This window comes from Bos grunniens, chromosome 21 (genome assembly GCF_055505025.1).
Source record: "Bos grunniens cultivar Pamir isolate PY7600 chromosome 21, Bosgru_T2T1.0, whole genome shotgun sequence".
NCBI lineage: Eukaryota > Metazoa > Chordata > Mammalia > Artiodactyla > Bovidae > Bos > Bos grunniens.
In genome coordinates, this window is record NC_141185.1 from 22,642,649 (window position 1) to 22,664,744 (window position 22,096).

General features: G+C 37.5%; 1 protein-coding gene across 1 annotated transcript in view; it reads right to left on the bottom strand.

The window, feature by feature from the left end:
* TTC6 (tetratricopeptide repeat domain 6) overlaps window positions 1-22,096 on the bottom strand; it is a 215,175-nt gene that overhangs the window by 82,484 nt on the left and 110,595 nt on the right. Inside the window, exons 7-8 of the mRNA XM_086363463.1 lie at window positions 19,297-19,438; window positions 8,645-8,749 (exon numbers count right to left, since the gene is read on the bottom strand). Of these exons, the coding sequence (XP_086219589.1) occupies window positions 8,645-8,749; window positions 19,297-19,438 (247 nt within the window). The remainder of the gene's footprint in view (window positions 1-8,644; window positions 8,750-19,296; window positions 19,439-22,096) is intronic.

The following is a 22,096-nucleotide window of genomic DNA, read 5'->3' on the forward strand; positions in this document are numbered from 1 at the left end:
GGATTATGAACAAAACATGCTATTTAGAACTATTATCAATATGTGACTATTCACTGACAAATACAAGCAAACATTCCAATATCAACTGGAATGAAAATTTCCTTAAATGCTTTATGGTTTGAATTGTATCAGTCAGTTAGATTATATATATATTTATTGCTGCAATGCAAACTGCTGCAATAGTTATAGTTATTATTAAATGTGCTACTTATCTATCTTGTAACCAGTGATTTGGATATATAGAAACAACTCGAAGACCTAAGTTCCATAGGATTCATGGTGAAGTAAACCATGCTGCTGCTTTGTTTGATGAAATTTTTACATCTCAATTCAGTTCAGTCACTGAGTCGTGTCCGACTCTTTGCGACCCCATGAATCGCAGCACGCCAGGCCTCCCTGTCCATCACCAACTCCCGGAGTTCACTCAGACTCACGTCCATTGAGTCAGTGATGCCATCCAGCCATCTCATCCTCTGTCGTCCCCTTCTCCTCCTGCCCCCAATCCCTCCCAGCATCAGAGTCTTTTCCAATGAGTTAACTCTTCGCATGAGGTGGCCAAAGTACTGGAGTTTCAGCTTCAGCATCATTCCCTCCAAAGAAATCCCAGGGCTGATCTCCTTCAGAATGGACTGGTTGGATCTCCTTGCAGTCCAAGGGACTCTCAAGAGTCTTCTCCAACACCACAGTTCAAAAGCATCAATTCTTCGGCGCTCAGCCTTCTTCACAGTCCAACTCTCACATCCATACATGACCACTGGAAAAACCATAGCCTTGACTAGATGGACCTTTGTTGGCAAAGTAATGTCTCTGCTTTTCAATATGCTATCTAGGTTGGTCATAACTTTCCTTCCAAGGAGTAAGCGTCTTTTAATTTCACGGCTGCAGTCACCATCTGCAGTGATTTTGGAGCCCAAAAAAATAAAGTCTGACACTGTTTCCACTGTTTCCCCATCTATTTGCCATGAAGTGATGGGACCCGATGCCATGATCTTCGTTTTCTGAATGTTGGGTTTTAAGCCAACTTTTTCACTCTCCACTTTCACTTTCATCAGAGGCTTTTTAGTTCCTCTTCACTTTCTGCCATAAGGGTGGTGTCATCTGCATATCTCAGGTTATTGATATTTCTCCCAGCAATCTTGATACCAGCTTGTGCTTCTTCCAGCCCAGCATTTCTCATGACATATTCTGCATATAAGTTAAATAAGCAGGGTGACAATGTACAGCCTTGACGTACTCCTTTTCCTATTTGGAACCAGTCTGTTGTTCCATGTCCAGTTCTAACTGTTGCTTCCTGACCTACATACAGATTTCTCAAGAGGCAGGTCAGGTGGTCTGGTATGCCCATCTCTTTCAGAATTTTCCACAGTTTACTGTGATCCACACAGTAAAAGGCTTTGGCATAGTCAATAAAGCAGAAATAGATGCTTTTCTGGAACTCTCTTGCTTTTTCCATGATCCAGCGGATGTTGGCAATTTGAACTCTGGTTCCGCTGCCTTTTCTAAAACCAGCTTGAACATCAGAAAGTTCAGGGTTCACATATTGCTGAAGCCTGGCTTGGAGAATTTTGAGCATTACTTTACTAGAGTGTGAGATGAGTGCAATTGTGCGGTAGTTTGAGCATTCTTTGGCATTGCCTTTCTTTGGGATTGGAATGAAAACTGACCTTTTCCAGTCCTGTGGCCACTGCTGAGTTTTCCAAACCTGCGGGCATATTGAGTGCAGCACTTTCACAGCATCATCTTTCAGGATTTGGAATAGCTCAACTGGAATGCCATCACCTCCACTAGCTTTGTTCGTAGTGATGCTTTCTAAGGCCCACTTGACTTCACATTCCAGGATGTCTGGCTCTAGGTGACTGATCACATTATCGTGATTATCTGGGTCATGAAGATCTTTTTTGTACAGTTCTTCTGTGTATTCTTGCCTCCTCTTCTTAATATCTTCTGCTTCTGTCAGTCCATACAATTTCTGTCCTTTATTGAGCCCATCTTTGCATGAAATGTTCCCTTGGTATCTCTCATTTTCTTGAAGAGATCTCTCATCTTTCCCATTCTGTTGTTTTCCTCTATTTCTTTGCACTGATTGCTGAGGAAGGCTTCCTTATCTCTCCTTGCTATTTTTTGGAACTCTGCATTCAGATATTTATATCCTTCCTTTTCTCCTTTGCTTTTCGCTTCTCTTCTTTTCACAGCTATTTGTAAGGCCTCCTCAGACTGCCATTCGGCTTTTTTGCATTTCTTTTCCATGGAGATGGTCTTGATCCCTGTCTCCTGTACAATGTCATGAACCTCATTCCATAGTTCATCAGGCACTCTATCTATCAGATCTAGTCCCTTAAATCTATTTCTCACTTCCACTGTATAATCATAAGGGATTTGATTTAGGTCATACCTGAATGGTCTAGTGGTTTTCCCTACTTTCTTCAATTTCAGTCTGAATTTGGCAATAAGTTCATTATCTGAGCCACAGTCAGCTCCTTGGTCTTGTTTTTGTTGACTGTATAGAGCTTCTCCATCTTTGGCTGCAAAGAATATAATCAATCTGATTTCGGTGTTGACCATCTGGTGATGTCCATGTGTAGAGTCTTCTCTTGTGTTGTTGGAAGAGGGTGTTTGTTATGAGCAGTGCATTTTCTTGGCAAAACTCTATTAGTCTTTGCCCTGCTTCATTCCGTATTCCAAGGCCAAATTTGCCTGTTACTCCAGGTGTTTCTTGACTTCCTACTTTTGCATTCCAGTCCCCTATAATGAAAAGGACATCTTTTTTGGGTGTTAGTTCTAAAAGGTCTTATAGGTCTTCATAGAACCATTCAACTTCAGCTTCTTCAGCATTACTGGTTGGGGCATAGACTTGGATTACTGTGATATTGAATGGTTTGCCTTGGAAACAAACAGAGATCATTCTGTCGTTTACTAGCATTTAAAAAATTTAAAATATTTATTCAGTAGAAAATGAACTTTTAAAAGTATCATGTAATTATTACTGAGAATGAAACAGATACAGAGAAGGCAATGGCTAATTTTAGTTATCATCAGTATTGAATTTTTGTTCATCCTCTCTGTTGTATTTTTGGAAAGTAGTTATAGCACAATGCAATGTAAGAGAATTACTGGACACTGCAGAAAGATACCTGGTCACTTTCATCATTATTCTTCAAAAACAAAGTATGTGACACACAAGGATTTTGGAATTATTTTGCCATATGCTTACACAAAATATTCAAATATGGAGGAATAGCAGCTATGACATTTTAAAAGAATGCTTTTAACAATAACAAAGACAAAAACCTTAACACTGTGTTTTATATCAAAACAGCAGAACTAACAATCAATGGCTGCTTTGTAAAAAGACAATATGGTTCATATGTTGGAACCTATCAGTATATTACTCCTACCAGCATGCCTTGAGAGGACAATTACAGTAGTGCTTACATATATGTGATGTAAAAATTCTGCTCTATTACAGGAATATTGCTACAATTAGTATGTGTGCAATAAAAGCTGGGATGCAGATGGAAATGGAAACAGTTTTGCTACCTTAAAAGTCAATTATGACTTCTACTTCTAACTATGGCAGGCTAGGTAATTCTAGGAGATCAAACTAGTCAATTCTATAGGAAGTCATCCCTGAATATTCATTGGAAGGACTGATGCTGAAGCTCCAATACTTTGGCTATCTGATGTGAAAAGCCAACTCACTGGAAAAGACCCTGATGCTGGGAAAGATTGAGGGCAGGAGGAGAAGGGTGCAACAGAGGATGGTTGGATAGCATCACTGACTCAATGGACATGAGTTTGTAGCAAACTCTGGGAGATGGTGAAGGACAGAGAAGCATGACACACTACAGTCCATGGAGTCGCATAGAGTTGAACAAACTTAGCAACTGAACAATGAACAGCAACAAGCAATTCTTCTGAGAACAACTAGAAAGCATGTATTATGACAAAGGTAATCTTCAAAGCATCAGAGCTAATAATATGATGAAGAGATACTGGGCAAAAAATATAGGAGAAAATCCAAAAACCTGAAAAGGTAAACCCAGTATTCAAAGATGCTTTTGTTCACAAAATGTTTGCCAAAACAGTTGCAAATCTGAGCTGCATATGTGCAACTTTAAGGGGCAAGGGTGACAGACAGGCAAGCCCAGAGTCTCCCTGAAGTATGGAAACTGATTTTATATATATACAATATACAGGTATCCAAGGCTACAAGGATATTACAGGGTTATACCCTAAGATAGGAATGAATGGATGTAAATCAGCATTTGTGTAGACTTGCAGCCTAGGCTCTGTACACAGGTGTTCAAAGAAACTCAAGCCTCAACCTCAATTTTAGGTTGAACTGTACAGATCTCAAGTTCTGACAAAAAATTTTCTCTAGAGGAAGAACTGCCATTCTAGGTCTCAAATATTTACTAAAAATAATGTTCTAAATACAATGATAAACATTTAAAGACAAGTACCCAAAAATACAAAACACCAGAATGTAATAGAGAAAACAGATAAATTCTAAAAGGAATATAAAACCAAAGTTAAACATGCAGAGAACAAGTTAAACAGTATTATTAGACACAACTGAAGAATTTATGAACCTGAACTATAAGACAGATCAGAAGAAATTGTACAGGATCCAGTATCAAGGGGGGAAAAAGTAGTTAATACATGTTATTAAAGACCCAGAAAATGAAGGACAGAATAGAGGCAAAATGTGAAGAAACAGTAACTAAAAAATTTCCATAGCTGATGAAAGATATCAAACCACAGATTCAAAGATCCCAATCATTCCAAAATATAATAAATAAGAAGAAATCTCCAACTAGACACACCATACTGAAACTTCATGGAAGAAAAAAGAACAGCTTAAAAGTAAAAGGGGGGAGGCAGAGAATTTATTATCAAAGGGTTCTTTGATTTACTATCAAAGAACCTTCAAAGGGTTCATATTTAAGAATCAATTCTCAGTAGCAAGAGTGGATACCAGAAAACTGTGAGACATCATTAGTGTGCTAAAAATAAGTATCTGCAATAATATTATCACAAAGTAAAATATACCTCAAGCATGAAGTAAAATAAAGGCATTTAAAACAAAGAAAAAAACAGAATTTTTACCAACTGTAGACCTACTTCCCTTAAAGCAAATTCTAAAAGATATATTCTAGTAGAAGGCAAAATGATTCCAGACAGAAAGGTCTGAGATGCTTGAAAAGTAGAAAGGAAAAAAGAGAGAGATAAATTCATGGGTAAAATCTAAGGATTATTGCATAAAATGATAAGAATAATATCTTCTGAATTTTAAAAGATAAGGATCTAAAAATGTATCAAAGTAAGAGCACATTAAATCAAGAAAGAGTAAATGGAATAACAAGTTTTCAAATAATTGCATTTTCCTTGAAGAGTATAAAGGTATTGATTAATATTAGATATTGATAAATTAAACATGTATGTTCTAGGGAGACCACCATAGGAATAAGAAACAATATATATAACTTCCAAAACAGGGATAATAAAATATAATTTATCCAAATAGTTAAAAATAAAATCAGAATATATTATACTCAGACCACTGAAATTTTTTTAAAAGGAATAACAAAAAAAGACAAATTTAAGAAAAGAAATAAAAAGAATATAAAACAAACAAAAGGCAATATCTAGCTTATGAATTTTCAGACAAAGAAGGGGACTGTAACATTTTGGCAAATTTGCTATGTAAACAGTACTAAATTTTTCATTGTACAATGAAGTTTCATTTTGATTTCTGGGATACTGCTAACTGTTAAGACTTTGTAAATTCTTCATTTTATAATGGAAGTATCGGGAGTTGGTGATGGACAGGTAGGCCTGGCATGCTGCGATTCATGGGGTCACAAAGAGTTGGACACGACAGAGTGGCTGATCTGATCTGTTTTTTAGAACGATTGAGTAAATTGCTTAGTTTGTCCAAATTAAAAAAAAAAAAAAAAAGGCAGCATCTATAAAAAACAAAAATCAAATGGCAGGATAAAACAAAAAATACCAATAACCATAATATATGTAAATAGGTAAAATTTGCTTTTAAAAAATGAGGCACACAGATCTTTGTATCTAAATGAATTTCCCATTCAAAGGAACCAATAGTCTTTGAACAAAGGTCTGATTCCAGTTCTAGTGAATGGAAAGTGTCCTGGGCCCTCTTTCTGTACCAGAAAGTCCTGTTGGATCTTTGTCCTTCTGGTCACTGGATTTGAACAATCACCAAGAGCAATTTATTTTTGAACTAGCTTTGTAATGTGTTACTCCATTTTCAACAGTTCTAACCAAACTTCTTAAAATTGCTGCAATTTTTACTTCTGTTCAGGCAATTCTGCCTTCTCTCAGTTCCCTATATTCACACTTTTATCCACACAAAGACAGAAAAATATGTGTCCATGCTTTATAAACACACAGTTTAGTTAACACTATACTAATATCACAGATTCCTCTATTGTGTCAGTTCAGTTAGAAGCAAATGCTACCAATGGAGGATAAAGAGAGAAAGAGCAGTAGGCAGGGGTTGCCTTCAGACCATAATCCAACAACTGTGGAAGGGGAAGAGAGATTTTTAATCTTAAATTGAAGTGTAGAATTACAATGTTGTGTTAGTTTCAAATGTATAGCACAGTGATTCAGACATTGTTGCTTAGTCGCTGTCATGTCTGACCCCATGGACTGTAGCCCACCAGGCTCCTCAGTTCATGGGATTTTCCAGGCAAGGGTACTGGAGCGGGTTGCCATTTCTTTCTCCAGGGAATCTTCCCTCGTCAGGGATCATACACATGTCTCCTGCACTGTCAGGCAGATTCTTTCTTTACCTTTGAGCCACCAGAGAAGCCCATAATCATACATCAAAAACCTTGTTAAAAAAAAATTAAATGGATGGTTTTACACTAGTGTGAGTAGAGCAATTTGATGAGTAGAAAATAAAGCATCTGTACTTGAAAATAAGTGAAAAAAAGATCCCTGAAAAAAATACTAAATTAACTTCTAGAAAATTTATTCTAGGGGAAAAAGAAAATTCCCCAAATATCATTAGAAATGATAAAGAAAATAATCCAACTTTAGAAATGGAGATTAAAACTAAAGAGAGACTATATACAAACTCTGCATATAAACTTATAAATTTCAACTGAATAGATGGTTTTTTGTAAGAATATATGTTACCAATTGACTTGAGAAAAAAATATTAAGCATGAGTAACCCAAGAATTAGAAAATAAAAGGTTCTAATTGTCAAAAGTTACCTTCCCAAATAGCTCAAATGTTCCTAGACAGTGGATTCTTCCACAATTTCAAGATTATTCCTATGTTCTTTCAATTCCAGAATAATAAAAAAATGAAATGCTAACCAATTAACTTTATAAAGCAAGAATAACCTTGATAAGAGTCCAACAAAAAATACACTACATATATATTTCACTCATTAGTATATATTTTAAAAAACAATAAAATATTGCCTAACAGAATTCAATATAATATTTAAGAATAATACATCATAATCAAGTAATGCAAGGAATGTAAAGATGTTTCAATATCAACATTGACGTTGATGACCCCATTTCAAACAAAGGCATATATGGACAGAATTTCTTTATGTCTGACTTATGCTATTACCCTGGTTGTTCTTTCCCTATGATTAACTTTTTTGTCTTATTCTTTTCCATATATGTGTTATTAGTAATCTATCTAGGATCCTACACAAATAAAATAATTCTAAATACCATTAAAACTTTATGCACAATGATGTTCATCACAGAATTATTTTAAGAGGAAAATATAAGTAGGAAGAAGAAAAGGGGGAAAGGAGACAAAAAGGAAGAGGAGGAGGAAGAAAACGAACTTTTAACAATGAAAGAAAGTGGACCAAAAAGTGGACAGTAATTGTCTTGAGGGAGAAAAATAATAGACTATTTTGGTTTTCCTCTCTTGATTTTTCTACTTTGAGACTCCATGGACTGTAGCCCACCAGGCTCCTCTGTCCATGGAATTCTCCAGGCAGGAATACTGGAGTGGGTTTCCATTTGCTTCTCCAGGGGATCTTCCCAACCCACGGACTGAACCCGGGTATCCTGCATTGCAGGCAGATTCTTTACCATCTGAGCCACCAGGGAAGCCCTTTAAAATAAGCAGTGTAACATAAAATGTTAAATACCTTAAGGGAAGAAGAAAACAGATTAATAATTGTATTAGGTAGTTTTAAACTTTTTTAAACAATAACTAAAAATTCACTTTTAAAAGCAAATAAGCATATCATAAAGATCTTCTAAACAGCCCAAGATGCTTTATACCTGGTCAGTCAAATAAGTCCTTCAGAAAGAAAGGAGAATATTTTTCTTGAGTAGCTAAAGTAACATGGATAGTCCAACCATTTTCTTAGAAATATACCTATAAGTGTACATGTATAAGTGTACACATAGTTATAAGCTTATAAGTATATGTGTATATATGTACACACATATAATATATATATAATAATTATTATATGCATACTTTCTATAGTGCCATCCAATCATTCAGTTATTGCAGTCTTTACTGACAATTTACATAGTAACTTCCAGTAAAACTTAATATCATAATTAATTATACAGTTTAATTAGTAAACAACAATAGAGAAAAGTCATTCTGTATTTTACCTCATATTTTGGATATACGGTTTCCTTCATGACAGATACTGGAACAGAGAATTTGGGTGAAGTTAGATTCCAAAACAACTTTGTAACTCCTGGATAAGCAGACACCTTTGAAAATAACATAAAAAGGCTATTAGAAACTAATAAATAGCCCCTAGGATAAACACTCAAGCTTCTATCAAAATTAGTTCTAGTTCCTGAGAAAATGAGGTGATTGGTTCCACAGTCTCTGAAAATCTGGGAAAGACAATTGATCATACAATCTGATCTGATAAGATTAGCAAAAATAAAAAGTCAGCAGTTTCAAGTGATGCCGAGGATGTGGGAAACTAGTACAATCACACTAGAGGTAAACTGGTCGTTTCTAGTAAAATGGAAAAATGTACATGCCACACGATCCAACAATTTCACTTCTAGCTATATGGTCTAAGGAAATTCTTTCACATATGCATGAGGAGATATGTACAAGGATGTCGATACAGCATATGAAATAGCAAAATCATAGCCCAATCTAAATGTCAATTAATAAGTAGATGAATAAAATGTATTATATTCACTTAACTAAACACTGTAAAGACATTCCAGCACAAACTTTATCAACCATAGATGGATCTTGTTGCTAAGTCACTTCAGTCGTGTCCAACTCTGTGCAACCCCGTAGATGGCAGCCCACCAGGCTCCCCCGTCCCTGGGATTCTCCAGGCAAGAAAGAACACTGGAGTGGGTTGCCATTTCCTTCTCCAGTGCATGAAAGTGAAAAGTGAAAGTGAAGTCGTGTTCGACTCATCGCGACCCCATGGACTGCAGCCTCCCAGGCTCCTCCATCCATGGGATTTTCCAGGCAAGAGTGCTGGAGTGGGGTGCCATTGCCTTCTCCGAGATGGATCTTAGTAGCATACTATTTAACAGTACAATAAGCATGATTTAGAAAGATAACTACAAAGTCACGTCATTTATATAAACGTTCCTAGAACACACAGAACTACAGGATTTATTGTTTAAGGTCACAAGTACACCTAATAAAATAAAAAATCATGGAGTGGGGGAAAAAACACAATTGTAACAGTAACTGTCCTTGGGTAAAAAGGAAGAGAAATGGAATTAAGAAGTACAAGAGGACTTAATCTGTTCTTTAAATGTCTTTTAAAAAAACTGAAACAAGTATGACAAAATGTTAATTACAAACACACATGTAGTCATGTGTTCGTTAGTTTGGTTTCTGTATTTGTTTCCTTCAACTTTTTCCAAATAAAAGTTGAAATTTTTTAAAAATTATTTGGGAGGTCAAGAGGAATCCCACAATGAAATGTGGAATATAACAAAACAATCTAATTGTATTATAAATATATGAAACAATCTCAATGAAAGGAGAAAGAAAAAATTGCTGACCTTAGTAACTTTGGAAATGAGTAAACTATATAACACTACAGGCAAAATAAATTGTACATTGTGCTACACTGTAGTTGATAAGGTTATTTTCCACAAGAATATGGGTAAATAATTCTGAAATTTCTATACTGGAATAATTAGGTAAATGGATGGAGTGTGGGGGCAACCAGGTTTGTCACTAACTATTGGGAGTTTAAAGATTAAGCAGGGGACGAGGTTAGAACGATCCATGTGGTCGTGAATTAGAGGTGGAGACATCAGTATGAACTCATGAATAGCTTAAGTTAGACAAAGATGGTTACATATAGAAATATCACACTATGTGCATTTATTAAATTTATTATGTATATTAAAATATGTGTATTTATAGGAAGGAGTTATAATACAGACATGTATTTGTGTGAGCTGAGAAGGCCTAGAAGCAACAGAGACCTGGGGGCAACAAGCACATTCAAAGGCCAGATCTTAGTTTCTAATTACATTCTCCAATTAAGGGACCTGAGACTTCCTGTAGAAATGGCTGATTCTGTGGCCTGGCACAGGAAATAAGCAAGATGAGCCTGGAACATCTGCACTGCCAGTAATTAAGTGTTAAAAAAAATTCCACAGTGATAGGGTCTGTCAAAGGGACACAGGAGACAATTGAAGGAGCTCTCAATGACCAAAGCTCAACAGTCTTAGCAAAATAATAATAAATAGTATTAGAGTATAACTTGGGCTTCCCAGGTGGGTCAGCAGTGAAGAATCTGCCTGCAATGGAGGAGACTTAGGAGATACCGGTTCAGTCCTTGAGTGGAGAAGATCCCCTGCAGAATGGCATGGTAACCCAACTCCAGCATTCTTACCTGGTGAATCCCATGAACAGAGGAGCCTGGTGGGCTACAATCCATAAGGTTGCAAAGGGTCAGACATGACCGAAATGACTGACCACAACTCAAAGTATAAACATCTATGAGTCTTACTGATATAAAAAAGTGATTGAATAAATAAATGGGAAGAAGAGATATCCTGTCCAGGTGAATTCAAATTAGTTTTTATAGATAATCTGCCCTCAAGGAGATGGAGCGTGGCTCTTCGTTTCTTCATTGGGCTATATATAGCAACTTCTTTCCAGACTACAGTATGGAAGGGGAGCAAAAAAGAAAAACTTCACAGTGAAGCATTCTGGCAGACACTGCCTCAGCCGGACAATTAAGGTCAACATCAACAATGGTAAGTCATCACATTGGTAATATGTACTCTGGATATGATAGGATGAAAATGGCACCTCAGTGGTCTTCCTCCCAAAATCACATAACACACAATCAAATCAAAAAGAACATCATGTGAGACTTTGCTAGTGGTCCAGTGGTTAAGAATCACCTTGCAATGCAGGGGATGCTGGCTGAGGAGCTAAGATCGCACATGCCACAGAGCAATTAAGTCCATACGATATCACCGAGACCAGAGGCAGCCAAATAAAATAATAGATATTTTGGGAATAGTCTACAAAATATCTGACAGTACTCCCCCAAACTGTCAAGGTCATCAAAACAAGGAAGTCCCAGAAACTATCACAGCTGAGAGAAGCCTAAGGAGACATGGCAACTACATGAAATGTGGTATCCACTTCTATCCTGGAACAGAAAAAGGACATTACCTTAAACTAAGGAAATCCAAATGAAGCATGGATCTTAATTAATCATAAAGTATAAATATACTTTATGGTTATTTGGTTCATTGGTTTGAACAAATGTATCATACAGCTGTCAGATGTACTGGGAGTTTTCTAGGGCTACTGTAGCAAATTACCAGTGGATGGCTTAAAACAACAGAAATTAATTCTCTGAGTTCTGGAAACAAGAAGCCCAAAATCAAAATGTTGGGAGGGCCATGCTCCCTCTGAATGCTATAGAGAATTCTGCCTTGCCCCTTCCTGGCTTCTAGTGGTTGCCAGCCACCCCTGGCACTCCTTGGCTTGCAGCGGCATTGCTCCAATTTGCTTCTATCAGCCCATGGCGTTCTTCCCTGTGTGTCTATGTGTTCACAGGGTTTTCTCCTCTTATAAGGACAGTCATATTGAATTTAGATATGTAGAGCTTACCCTAAATCCAAGATGATCTCATTCCAAGATTCTTAATTACATCTGCAAAGACTCTATTTCCAAGTAAGGTCACATTCATGGGTTAGGATCTGGATATATCTTTTGGGTATGGAGAGGGAAATGGCAACCCACTCCAGCATTCTTGCCTGGAGAATTCCATGGACAGAGAAGCCTGGTGGGCTATGGTCTATGGTGTCACAGAGAGTCAGACACAACTGAGCAACTGAGCACATATCTTTTGGGGACCACTATTTACCCATCATTATTGTATTAATATAATAATAGGGGGAACAAAGTGGGAAATCTCCATACTGTCTTTGTAATTTTTCTGGAAGTCTAAAACTTTTCTAAAAAATAGAGTCTACTATCAATAAAATAATAATAATAAAACAAACAATAAAAGAAAAAATGTTTAAATAGTTGGAAGTGAAAAAATTAATCAGGCATTCATGACAAGATTTGAAGAATTGTGAGTTTTTTTAATTATAGCTGTTTGAGTCCATGGTATTCCTGGTAATTATGTTTTCTGTAACTTTCACTAACTCTGAGCAATACTTAATTGGACCAAACATTTTCCCCAACAAGATTTGTGGCTTCCCTGGTAGCTCAGGTGGTAAAGAATTTGCCTGCAATACAGAAGACCACAGTCCAATCCCTGGGTCAGGAAAATCCCCTGGAAAAGGGAATGGTTACCCACTCCAGTATTCTTGCCTGGAGAATTCCATGGACAGAGGAGACTAGACTGGCAAGCTACAGTCCGTGGCATCACAAAGAACTGGACACAACTGAGCGACTAAGCACGCACACATGCATGAAATCTTAACAGAATTCCTTGGTGGCTCAGCAGTGAAGACTCTGCCTGCAATGGGTTAGGAAGATCCCCTGGAGGAGGATATGGCAACCCACTCTAGTACTCTTGCCTAGAGAACCCCGTGGACAGAGAAGCTTGCTAGGCTGCAGTCCATAGGGTTGCACAGAGTCAGACACGTCTGAAGCGACTCAGCAGCAGCAGCACGAAACCTTAACAGCCACCATCTCCTGGAGCATGGCTGTTACACAGACTTTTAGAGTAATATCCAAAGACCCAAACACCGTAAATAAAAATTCACAATTATAAGCTGATACTGAGTCTTCACCACTTTTATTTCTCAACTAGATCACATTTCTTCTCTACCAACAGAGTATTTATTTAGAGAAAGGTAGATTTTTTCAGATGCTATGTTCATTCGTGTACCATAGAAATTCAAAATTGTTTCCATCTCATTCATCCTCTGTTTTGGTGGACACACTGCATCCCTTTATGCTGCATAGACCTAGAGTCAGGAATTCCTTGATAAAAGATGAAAAAACTCTTCCAAAATCAGTTGAAAATTCTTCTTCCAAAGATCACCTAGAAATTAAGATTTCAGATATTCAAATGATATGTCACATACAATGTGGTAAACCTTTCCTTGTAGTAGATAGACTTTCAGCAGCTTGAGCATCTAGAATAAAATTATTTCCCTAGAAGAAAGTAATATACAAGCTTCTAAATTTGAAGACAGAAAAATCTATCATTAAACAGCACTATTTTGTTCTCAAGGAAAAGCACCTATGCACTTTCAGGAGAGATATGTCAAATTAAACTAGCAAAGAAACACTCATCATGGTATACCAGTTTCCCCAACAATCCTCAGAACTTTCTAAGAGAAAATCAGGAAAACAGAAGCAGCCAGATCGGTGGCTGTTAGAACTTGACTGCAGAGCAAACTGAATTACTAACTATAATTTAGTAATTATGGAGCAGGGTTTCCCTGGTAGCTCAGATCATAAATAATCTGCCTATAGTTTAGGAGACCCAGGTTCAGTCCCTGGGTTGGGAAGATCTCCTGGAGACAGGAATGGCAACCCACTTCAATATGCTAATCTGGAGAATTCCATGGACAGAGGAGCCCGGTGGGCTACAGTCCATGGGGTCGCAAAGAGTCAGACATGACTTAGTGACTAACATACATACACACACACAACTATAAAGCAAGCTAGGTTAATTAGTTTAACAGCACCTGCACAGCTCCTAAGGTTACTATGTATATTACAACCCAATGTAATAACCATGTTCATACTAAAGACCCAATAGTTTCAGATTTCAAATGCAACGAACATTTTTAGCTGTACAAATGGTCATTTATTACACGTTCTTTTTAACTAAATTTAATTTTTTAGCACTGGTCCAACAACCATAATTTTTATTAAATTTTTAAGCTAATTATAAATTCACATGCAGTTTTAAGAAATAACACAGAGACTATCTTTTACCCAGTTTACCTCAAAGGTAACATCTTGCAAAACTGTGGTACAGAATCACAAACAAAATATTGACATTGATATAGTTAAGATATAGAACATTTTCATCACCATAAGTGATCTCATGTTGTCTTTTATAAACACACTCCACTCATTCCCACCCACTCCAATCCTGAAACCCTGGAAAACCCGAATCTGTTCGGCATTTCTGTACTTTTGTCATTTCCTGAACGTTATATAAGAATATCATCCAGTATGTAATGTTTTGGAATTGGTTTTTTCCAGCATAATTCTCTGAAGATTTATCCTTATAGTTTACGTATTCATTCTGCAACATGCTTAATAGTATTGATGGTTGCATGTTTATTTTGATTTTTTAACTGTCAAACTATTTCAGGGGTCTGAGAAGGGAGTTTTGTAGGCCTTTCCTTAACATTATAGAGCTATTCAAATTATCTATTAATATTTCATATTGAGTGAGTTGTGGTAGTTTGTGTTTTTTGAGGAACTGCTCTATTTTGTCTAAGTTGTCAAATTTATGTGTGTAGAGTTGTTTATTCTGTTCATGGGGTTCTTGAGGCAAGAATACTGGAATTGCTTATATAAATTGCTTATATTAACAACTGGATTTGCTTATAGTATTGCCTTACTAGTCTTTTGATGTCTGCAGGGTCTGCAGTGATATCTATTTCATTTCTAATATTGGTAATTTGTGTCTTTTCTGTTTCGTGTCAGTTTTGTAGAGATCAATTTTTTGTAAGAACTATTTTGTCTCAGTGATTTTTCTCTATTGTTTTCAACTTCAGTGATTTCTGTTCTTCCTTATTCTTTTCCACTGCTTGCTTGTGGTTTATTTGGCTCTTCTTTCTCTAGGTTCTTGCTTAAATTATTGATTTGAGACTTCTCTTTTTTAATTGGAAGCATTTAGTGTTATAATTTTTCCTCTTGGCATTATCTCTGTTCCACAAATTATGATACGTTATATTTTCAATTTAATTCAGTTTAATTGGTTTTCAAAGTACTTTTTAAATTCCTTGATACACCCTCTTTAACCCATGAATTAATTATACCTGTATTGTTTAGACTCCAACAGTTTGGAGATATTTCTGTTATCTATGCTATTGATATCTAGTTTGATTTCATTATGGATTTATCTTGGTATATCTTCTGCAGGAACTCATAAAGAGTAAGTATTCTGCTCTGATTTGGTGTAGTGTTCTGTACATTTCAATTAGATCCTGTTAGTTGAGAGTCATTGATTTTTCTGTATCCCTGCTGATTTTCTAGGTTCCCCAACTATTTAGAGAGGAGCATTGAGGTCTCCAATTGTAATTGTGAATTGTCTATTTCTGCTTTCAGTTCACCAGCTTTTGCTTTACATGTTTTACAATTCTGCTATTTTGTGCACACGCTTTTTAAGACTACTATGTCTTCCTGGCGGGTTGACATTTTTGTCATAATGTAATCTCCTTCTCTGTCTCTTGCAACTGTCTTTGCTGAGAGGTCTACTTTATCTGATACTAACATAGTCACTCCTACTTCTCTTTGATTAATGTTTGTATGACTTATCTGTTTTATTCTTTTACTTGCAGCCTCTCTAAATCATTATATATGAAGTCGGTTACTTGCGGATAGTAAATAGTTGGGTCATTTCTTTTAATCCACTCTGCATTACCTGTCACTTAATTGGTGTATTTAGACCAATAATATATTTAAGTTAGGGATTTCATCTGTCATTTCATTTTTGTTTTCTGCTTGTTCTCTCTGGTTCCTCTTGTTTCTCTGTTTTCTTTTCCCTGCTTTCCTTTTACATGGACGTATTTTAGAATTCCACTTTTATTTATCTGTGGTGTTTATGAATACGCCTCATAGATTTTTAGTCTTGCTCTAGGTGTTACATTATATAAACATAACTTATCAAAGTCTACTGATGTCTGCACTTTACCAGTTCAAGGGTATGTAAACCTACCTTCTTTTATGTCTCCTTTCTTCATTTATAATGCAGTTGTCTTAAACATTTCCTCTCTATACATTTAATGGTATGGTAATTTTTGCTTCAACCGACAGACATCATTTAGAAAACTCAAAACGAGGAGGAAAATTCTTTATTGCATTTACTCACATTTTTGCTTTACTTATTTTTGTTCCTTCTAGATATTCCAAGATTTCATCTTTCATCATTTAAGAACATCCTCCAGGCTTACTTTCAGGGTAAGTCTGTTGGGTGACAAATTCTCTTACTTTCCTGTCATCTGGAAATGTCTGGATTCCCCTTCATTCTTGAAGGATATCTTCTCTGGATATACAGGACTCAGGGCATACCGTTCTTTCCTTTCAGCATTTGAAAAATGTTCTGCCACTTACTTCTGGCCTCCATGGTTTCTGATGAGAAATCCATTATCACTCCAACTGTTTTTCTCCTTGTAGGTAGCATATGGTTTCTCTCTTGCTGCTTTCAAGATTCTTTTCTTTGTCATTAGTTTTCAGAAGTTTGACAATTAAGTGACTTGGTTCATATTTCTTTGGACTTTTCCTGCTTGGAGTTTGCTCAGCTTCCTGAATATGCAGGTTTAAGTCTCACTAAAATGGGGAAGTTTCCAGTCATTATTTCTTCCTAAACATTTTCAGTCACCCCTCTTCTTTTTCTTCTCCTTCCAGGACTGTGATAACACAAATGTTAGATCTTTTACTTTAGTCTCACAATTAACAGACTCCTGAGGATCTGTTAATTTTTTTTTCCCTTTAGTCTATTTCTCTTGGTTGCTCAGACTGGATAAATTCTACTATTTTATCTTCAACTTCACTTCCTATCTCCTCCATTCTACTTTTGAGCCCATCTGCCAAGCACTTTACTTTGGTTATTATATTTTTTGAATTCTAAAATGTCTTCAGTTTCTTTACTAAGTATCTTCAATGTTTTTTACTAAGACCTTCTATTTCCTTTCTAAATCTTCCTATTTTTAAAAAAATTTTTCAAGTGTGTTCATAATTATCACTGAAGCATTTTTAGGATGATGGCTTTAAAATCATTGTCAGACAATTCTAACATTTCTGTCATCTAAATGATAGCATCTATTGGTTACCTTCTTATATTCAGTTTGAGATTTTCCTAGTTCTTGGGATGGATTAGCAATTTTCTATTGAAATTCGGATACTCTGCTATGAGATTCTGGATCTTATGTAAACCTTCTGTTCCAGCTGACACTCTGCTGGGCCTCCTCTGATACCATTGCAGTGGGGAGGGAGAGAAGTGGCTCATTACTACTAGGTGGGAATGCAAGTCCAGGATCCCCATGTGGTATCAACTGATACCATAGAAGGGAAACCTCATGACCATTCTACCAAAACGAAAGTCCCAGCCCCACACGGCCTTCTTCAACACCACCCTGTCAGAGGTGTGACAGTGCCTTCTCGTATTCTGTGGCACAGTGGTAAAGAATCTGTCTGCCAATGCAGGAGATCCAACAGACGCTGGTTCAATCTCTGGGTTGCAAAGATTCCCTGGAGAAGGGAATGGCAACCCACTCCAGTATTCTTGCCTGGAGAATCCCAAGGACAGAGGAGACTGGCAGGCTACAGTCCCTGGGGTCCCAAAGAGTCAGACACAACTGAGCACACACATTACATACTTTGTAAAAGTCTAGTTTTCCTACAAGGCCTTTGCTGGTAGAAGTGAGGGAAGGACCAGGGCCACCATTTTTTCTGTGATGTTTGGCTAGGGTAGCTATTGTTTAAAAATTGTGTCGTGCTAGGCTGCCCCTTTCCTGGTTCTTTGGCTAAAAAGAGTAGGCTTTGTTTGGACTTCTTTGTGTCTTTACCTAATTTTCTTTCCAGGTTACCAGGTTTTTTTTTAACTTGAAATTATAAAAAGGATTTATCAAAGGATATACGAGGCAGAAAAGGAAACTCAAGGAACTAACTTGCCACCGTGTCATTTCTTGGATCCCGAAGTTCCTGGTTAGAGTCTCAGTCTCTGCACCTTTCAGATCTGTCCTGTTTGTAACACCCAGGTTTCTACTTGTACTTCGCAGGAAGAATAGGAAAAAGAACTTCCACTGCATCATTCACAGCAGTGGAAGTCTCACAACTAAGTTTCAAGAAACCACCTCTTGTATGTGTATTAAGTTGCTTCAGTCATGTCCGACTCTTTGCAACCCCATGGACTGTAGTCTACCAGGCTCCTCTGTCCATCGGATTCTCCAGGCAGGAATACTGGAATGGGCTGCCATTTCCTCCTCCAGAAAGTGAAAGTGAAGTCTCTCAGTCATGTCCGACTCTTTGCGACCCCATGGACTGCAGCCTACCAGGCTTCTCCATAAGGATCTTCCCAACCTAGAACTCAAACCCAGGTCTCTTATGTCTCCTGCATTGGCAGGCAGGTTCTTTACCAACTGTGCCACCTAGGAAGCATATTATCAAACAAGAATATCCATAATTATGTTTAAAGGCTATTAAAATAATCTCTCCTTTTTCAACCACATATCTGCATGAAGCCAGAATTTTCCTCATACAGTTCAGTCAAAACAACTTATCACAAAATTGAATGCAGAAGCAAGCATAAGAATCCAGCTGTCATCCATTAAGCCAAGCATTAGAGATTTGCAAAAAGTACAACTCCAGTTTTACACTACTTCTTTGTTTTAAAAAATATAATTATTTTTCATAAAAAATATAGCGTGTTAACATATATTATTTTAGTAGTGTTATTTTTCATTTAGAAAATAAACACTTTAGCATTTTCCCAGTTTTAACTTCCAACATTGCAAATCTCAACAGATACAAGCCACATAAATAATTATTGAAGTCCTCAATAATTTTTAAGAACATAAAAAGGGTCCTGAAACCAAAAAGTTTGAGAGCCTATGAGATAGAGAAAACTAACATTAAAGGAAGCTCTTACTTCCTCTCCCAAGAGTTGTAACTGTGGTTTGTGAGCACTCGGGCCAGTTCCTGGTATCAGTTCAGGCAGTATCCCTGCTCTTGTTGGAACAACAGCAACATATTCTTGACTGACATCCATAACAGGAGCTCCGTGCAGTATTCTACAGTGTGAAAAAAAAATTTTTTAAGTCATTGATAAAGCAACAGGTATTTACTCTCGTTTTATATCTCTATGAAATAAACACACTGACATTTGATATCTACACTAAATGAGACTTCACTGGTGGCTCAGCTGGTAAAGAATCCACCTGCCAATGCAGAAGACACAAGAGATGCAGGTTCGATTCCTGGGTCAGGAAGATCCCCTGGAGAAGGGAATGGCTACCCACTCCAGTATTTTTGCCTGGAGAATTCCATGGACAGAGGAGCCTGGCAGGCTGCAGTCCATGAGGTCACAATCAGTCGGACACAACTGAGTGCACGAGCGTGCATGCATCTATGCTAAATAGATACCGTGCTGAAGGCAGATAATTCAAAACAGGGAATAGCTCAGAAATAATTTATGTTTGCTTCTGAATGTATTTTAGTAGTAACCTTTGGGTGGTTTTGTTTTATAATATAGTAATAATAAGTTCACTCTATGAAAGTCTCATTACAACAGAGGTAAAAAGTTTCCTACCTTCTGATTCCTAACCTGCTCCCCACTCCAAGCTCATGGGAAATGGTTTCATTTCTTAGCCCAAGGCAAACCATCACCCTAAGCAGAACTGCCTGCTCACATTAAGGTTTTTCTTTCTTGATTCATATCTTGCCAGGATGAACAGAAAACAGTCATGGCATTAGGTCTTTACTTCTGGGCTACCAACTCTATATAGGGCTTCCTGAGTGGCTCAGAATGTCTTCCCTGTAGCTCAAAAGGTAAAGAATCTGCCTGCCAATGCAGGAAATGTGGGCTCGATCCTTGGGTTGGGAAGATCCCCTGGAGAAATAAATGGCAATCCCCTCCAGTAATCTTGCCTGGAGAATCCTATGGACAGAGGAGGCTGGTAGACTACAGTCCATGGGGTCGCAAAAGTGTCAGGCACAACTTAGCGACTTAACAACAACCAACTATATATACATAAGAAGAATATACATAGGAGGTTTAAAACTTATCAACAAAAGCTTGAATTAAACCAAGAGATGAGGTAAATCAAAATCTGAAGGCAAAATGTGTCATTAATGACTGACTTACAGATGGCTTGAAATAACATTTTTGTATTATAACACTGTACAAAATATATAAAATGAGTATAAAGTGGAACTACACTGACTATAGCCATATTTCAGTTTCACTTGAAAGTGGAGCCTATGTTCCCTCGAACGTTTTGGTATACCATTACCTGAACAGACAATCGCTTTAGAGCCACCAAATGTGAAAACAAAGCACACACATCTCAAACTGCCTGCACATAACAATATGCTGAAATCCTCAGAGTCTATCATGTCAAACCAGCTCTTAAAAATCAGGCCCACCCAAAGCTAGGCTGGAGAAGACAGGGCTTTGCCAAAATAGGTTCATGGGGAAAAAAAGCTTCCTACCTCACCCAGTTAAATATCTGAATTCAAAGAGAAGGTAAAGCTCAACTCCCAGCACACTGTCATTTGACATCCAATCCAATATGCTTTCCCAAACTGCTGAGGATGGAGAGGTGACGACTCTCCTGCAGCCAGTGTCTGAGATGTGTCTTAAGATCTACTAACCAGATGCACCCACATGCAATCTAGAAGGCTATCATGTTCCCGCTGCAAGCAGTCATGGCAACACTGAGTTCTGTAGCAGCCTTCCCGTTACATCTTTTGTGGGTAGGCTTTTTTGCCAGTGAATGTTTCAACAGACATGGCATATCTCCAGAGTCAAAAGCTGTGGCAGGAGAGGCCACACGACCTCTGAGTCTCAGCTAAAGTGGTATGTTGCCAAGGTTGGCCTCCAGCTTTCCCACCTTCCTGACTCTGCCAGAAGGAGCAGCAGGCATGGAAGCCAGTTAAATGTGCTATATGAGTTATCTCTGGAAAGTCCAGCCTGCATAGAGCCCATTCTTCCAATCTTTCCATTGATTTTACAAGCATCGTATTCCCATTACCAGATTCCTTTATGCTTAAAATAGTTAAAAATGTTTCTGTTTTCTGCAACTGGATCCTCACTGATATATCCAGCAAAAACAAAAGAGCGGGATATTGCATTGTCTAGAATAACGAGCCAAGAGAGTACATACATGAAGATTAGGGAGGAGAGGGGTGACTTACGAAGCTACCTTGAGGCACTGCTATATCTTCATCTGGCCCTAAGCCAAAGCTTTTGACTGTGTGGACCACAACTCTTCTGGAAAATTCTTAAAGAGATGGGAATACCAGACTACCTGACCTGCCTCTTAAGAAATCTGTATGCAGTTAGAACTGGACATGGAACAACAGACTGGTTCCAAACCGGGAAACCAGTACATCAAGGCTGTATATTGTTACCCTGCTTATTTAACTTATATGCAGAGTATACCATGAGAAATCCTGGGCTGGATGAAGCACAAGCTAGAATCAAGATTGCGGGAGAAATGTCAATAACCTCAGATATGCAGATGACACCACCCTTATGGCAGAAAGTGAAGAGGAACTAAAGAGCCCCTTGATGAAAGTGAAAGAGGAGAGTGAAAAAGTTGGCTTAAAGCTCAACATTCAGAAAACTAAGATCATGGCATCTGTTCCCATCACTTCATGGGAAATAGATGGGGAAACAGCAGAAACAGTGACAGACTTTATTTTGGGGGGCTCCAAAATCACTCCAG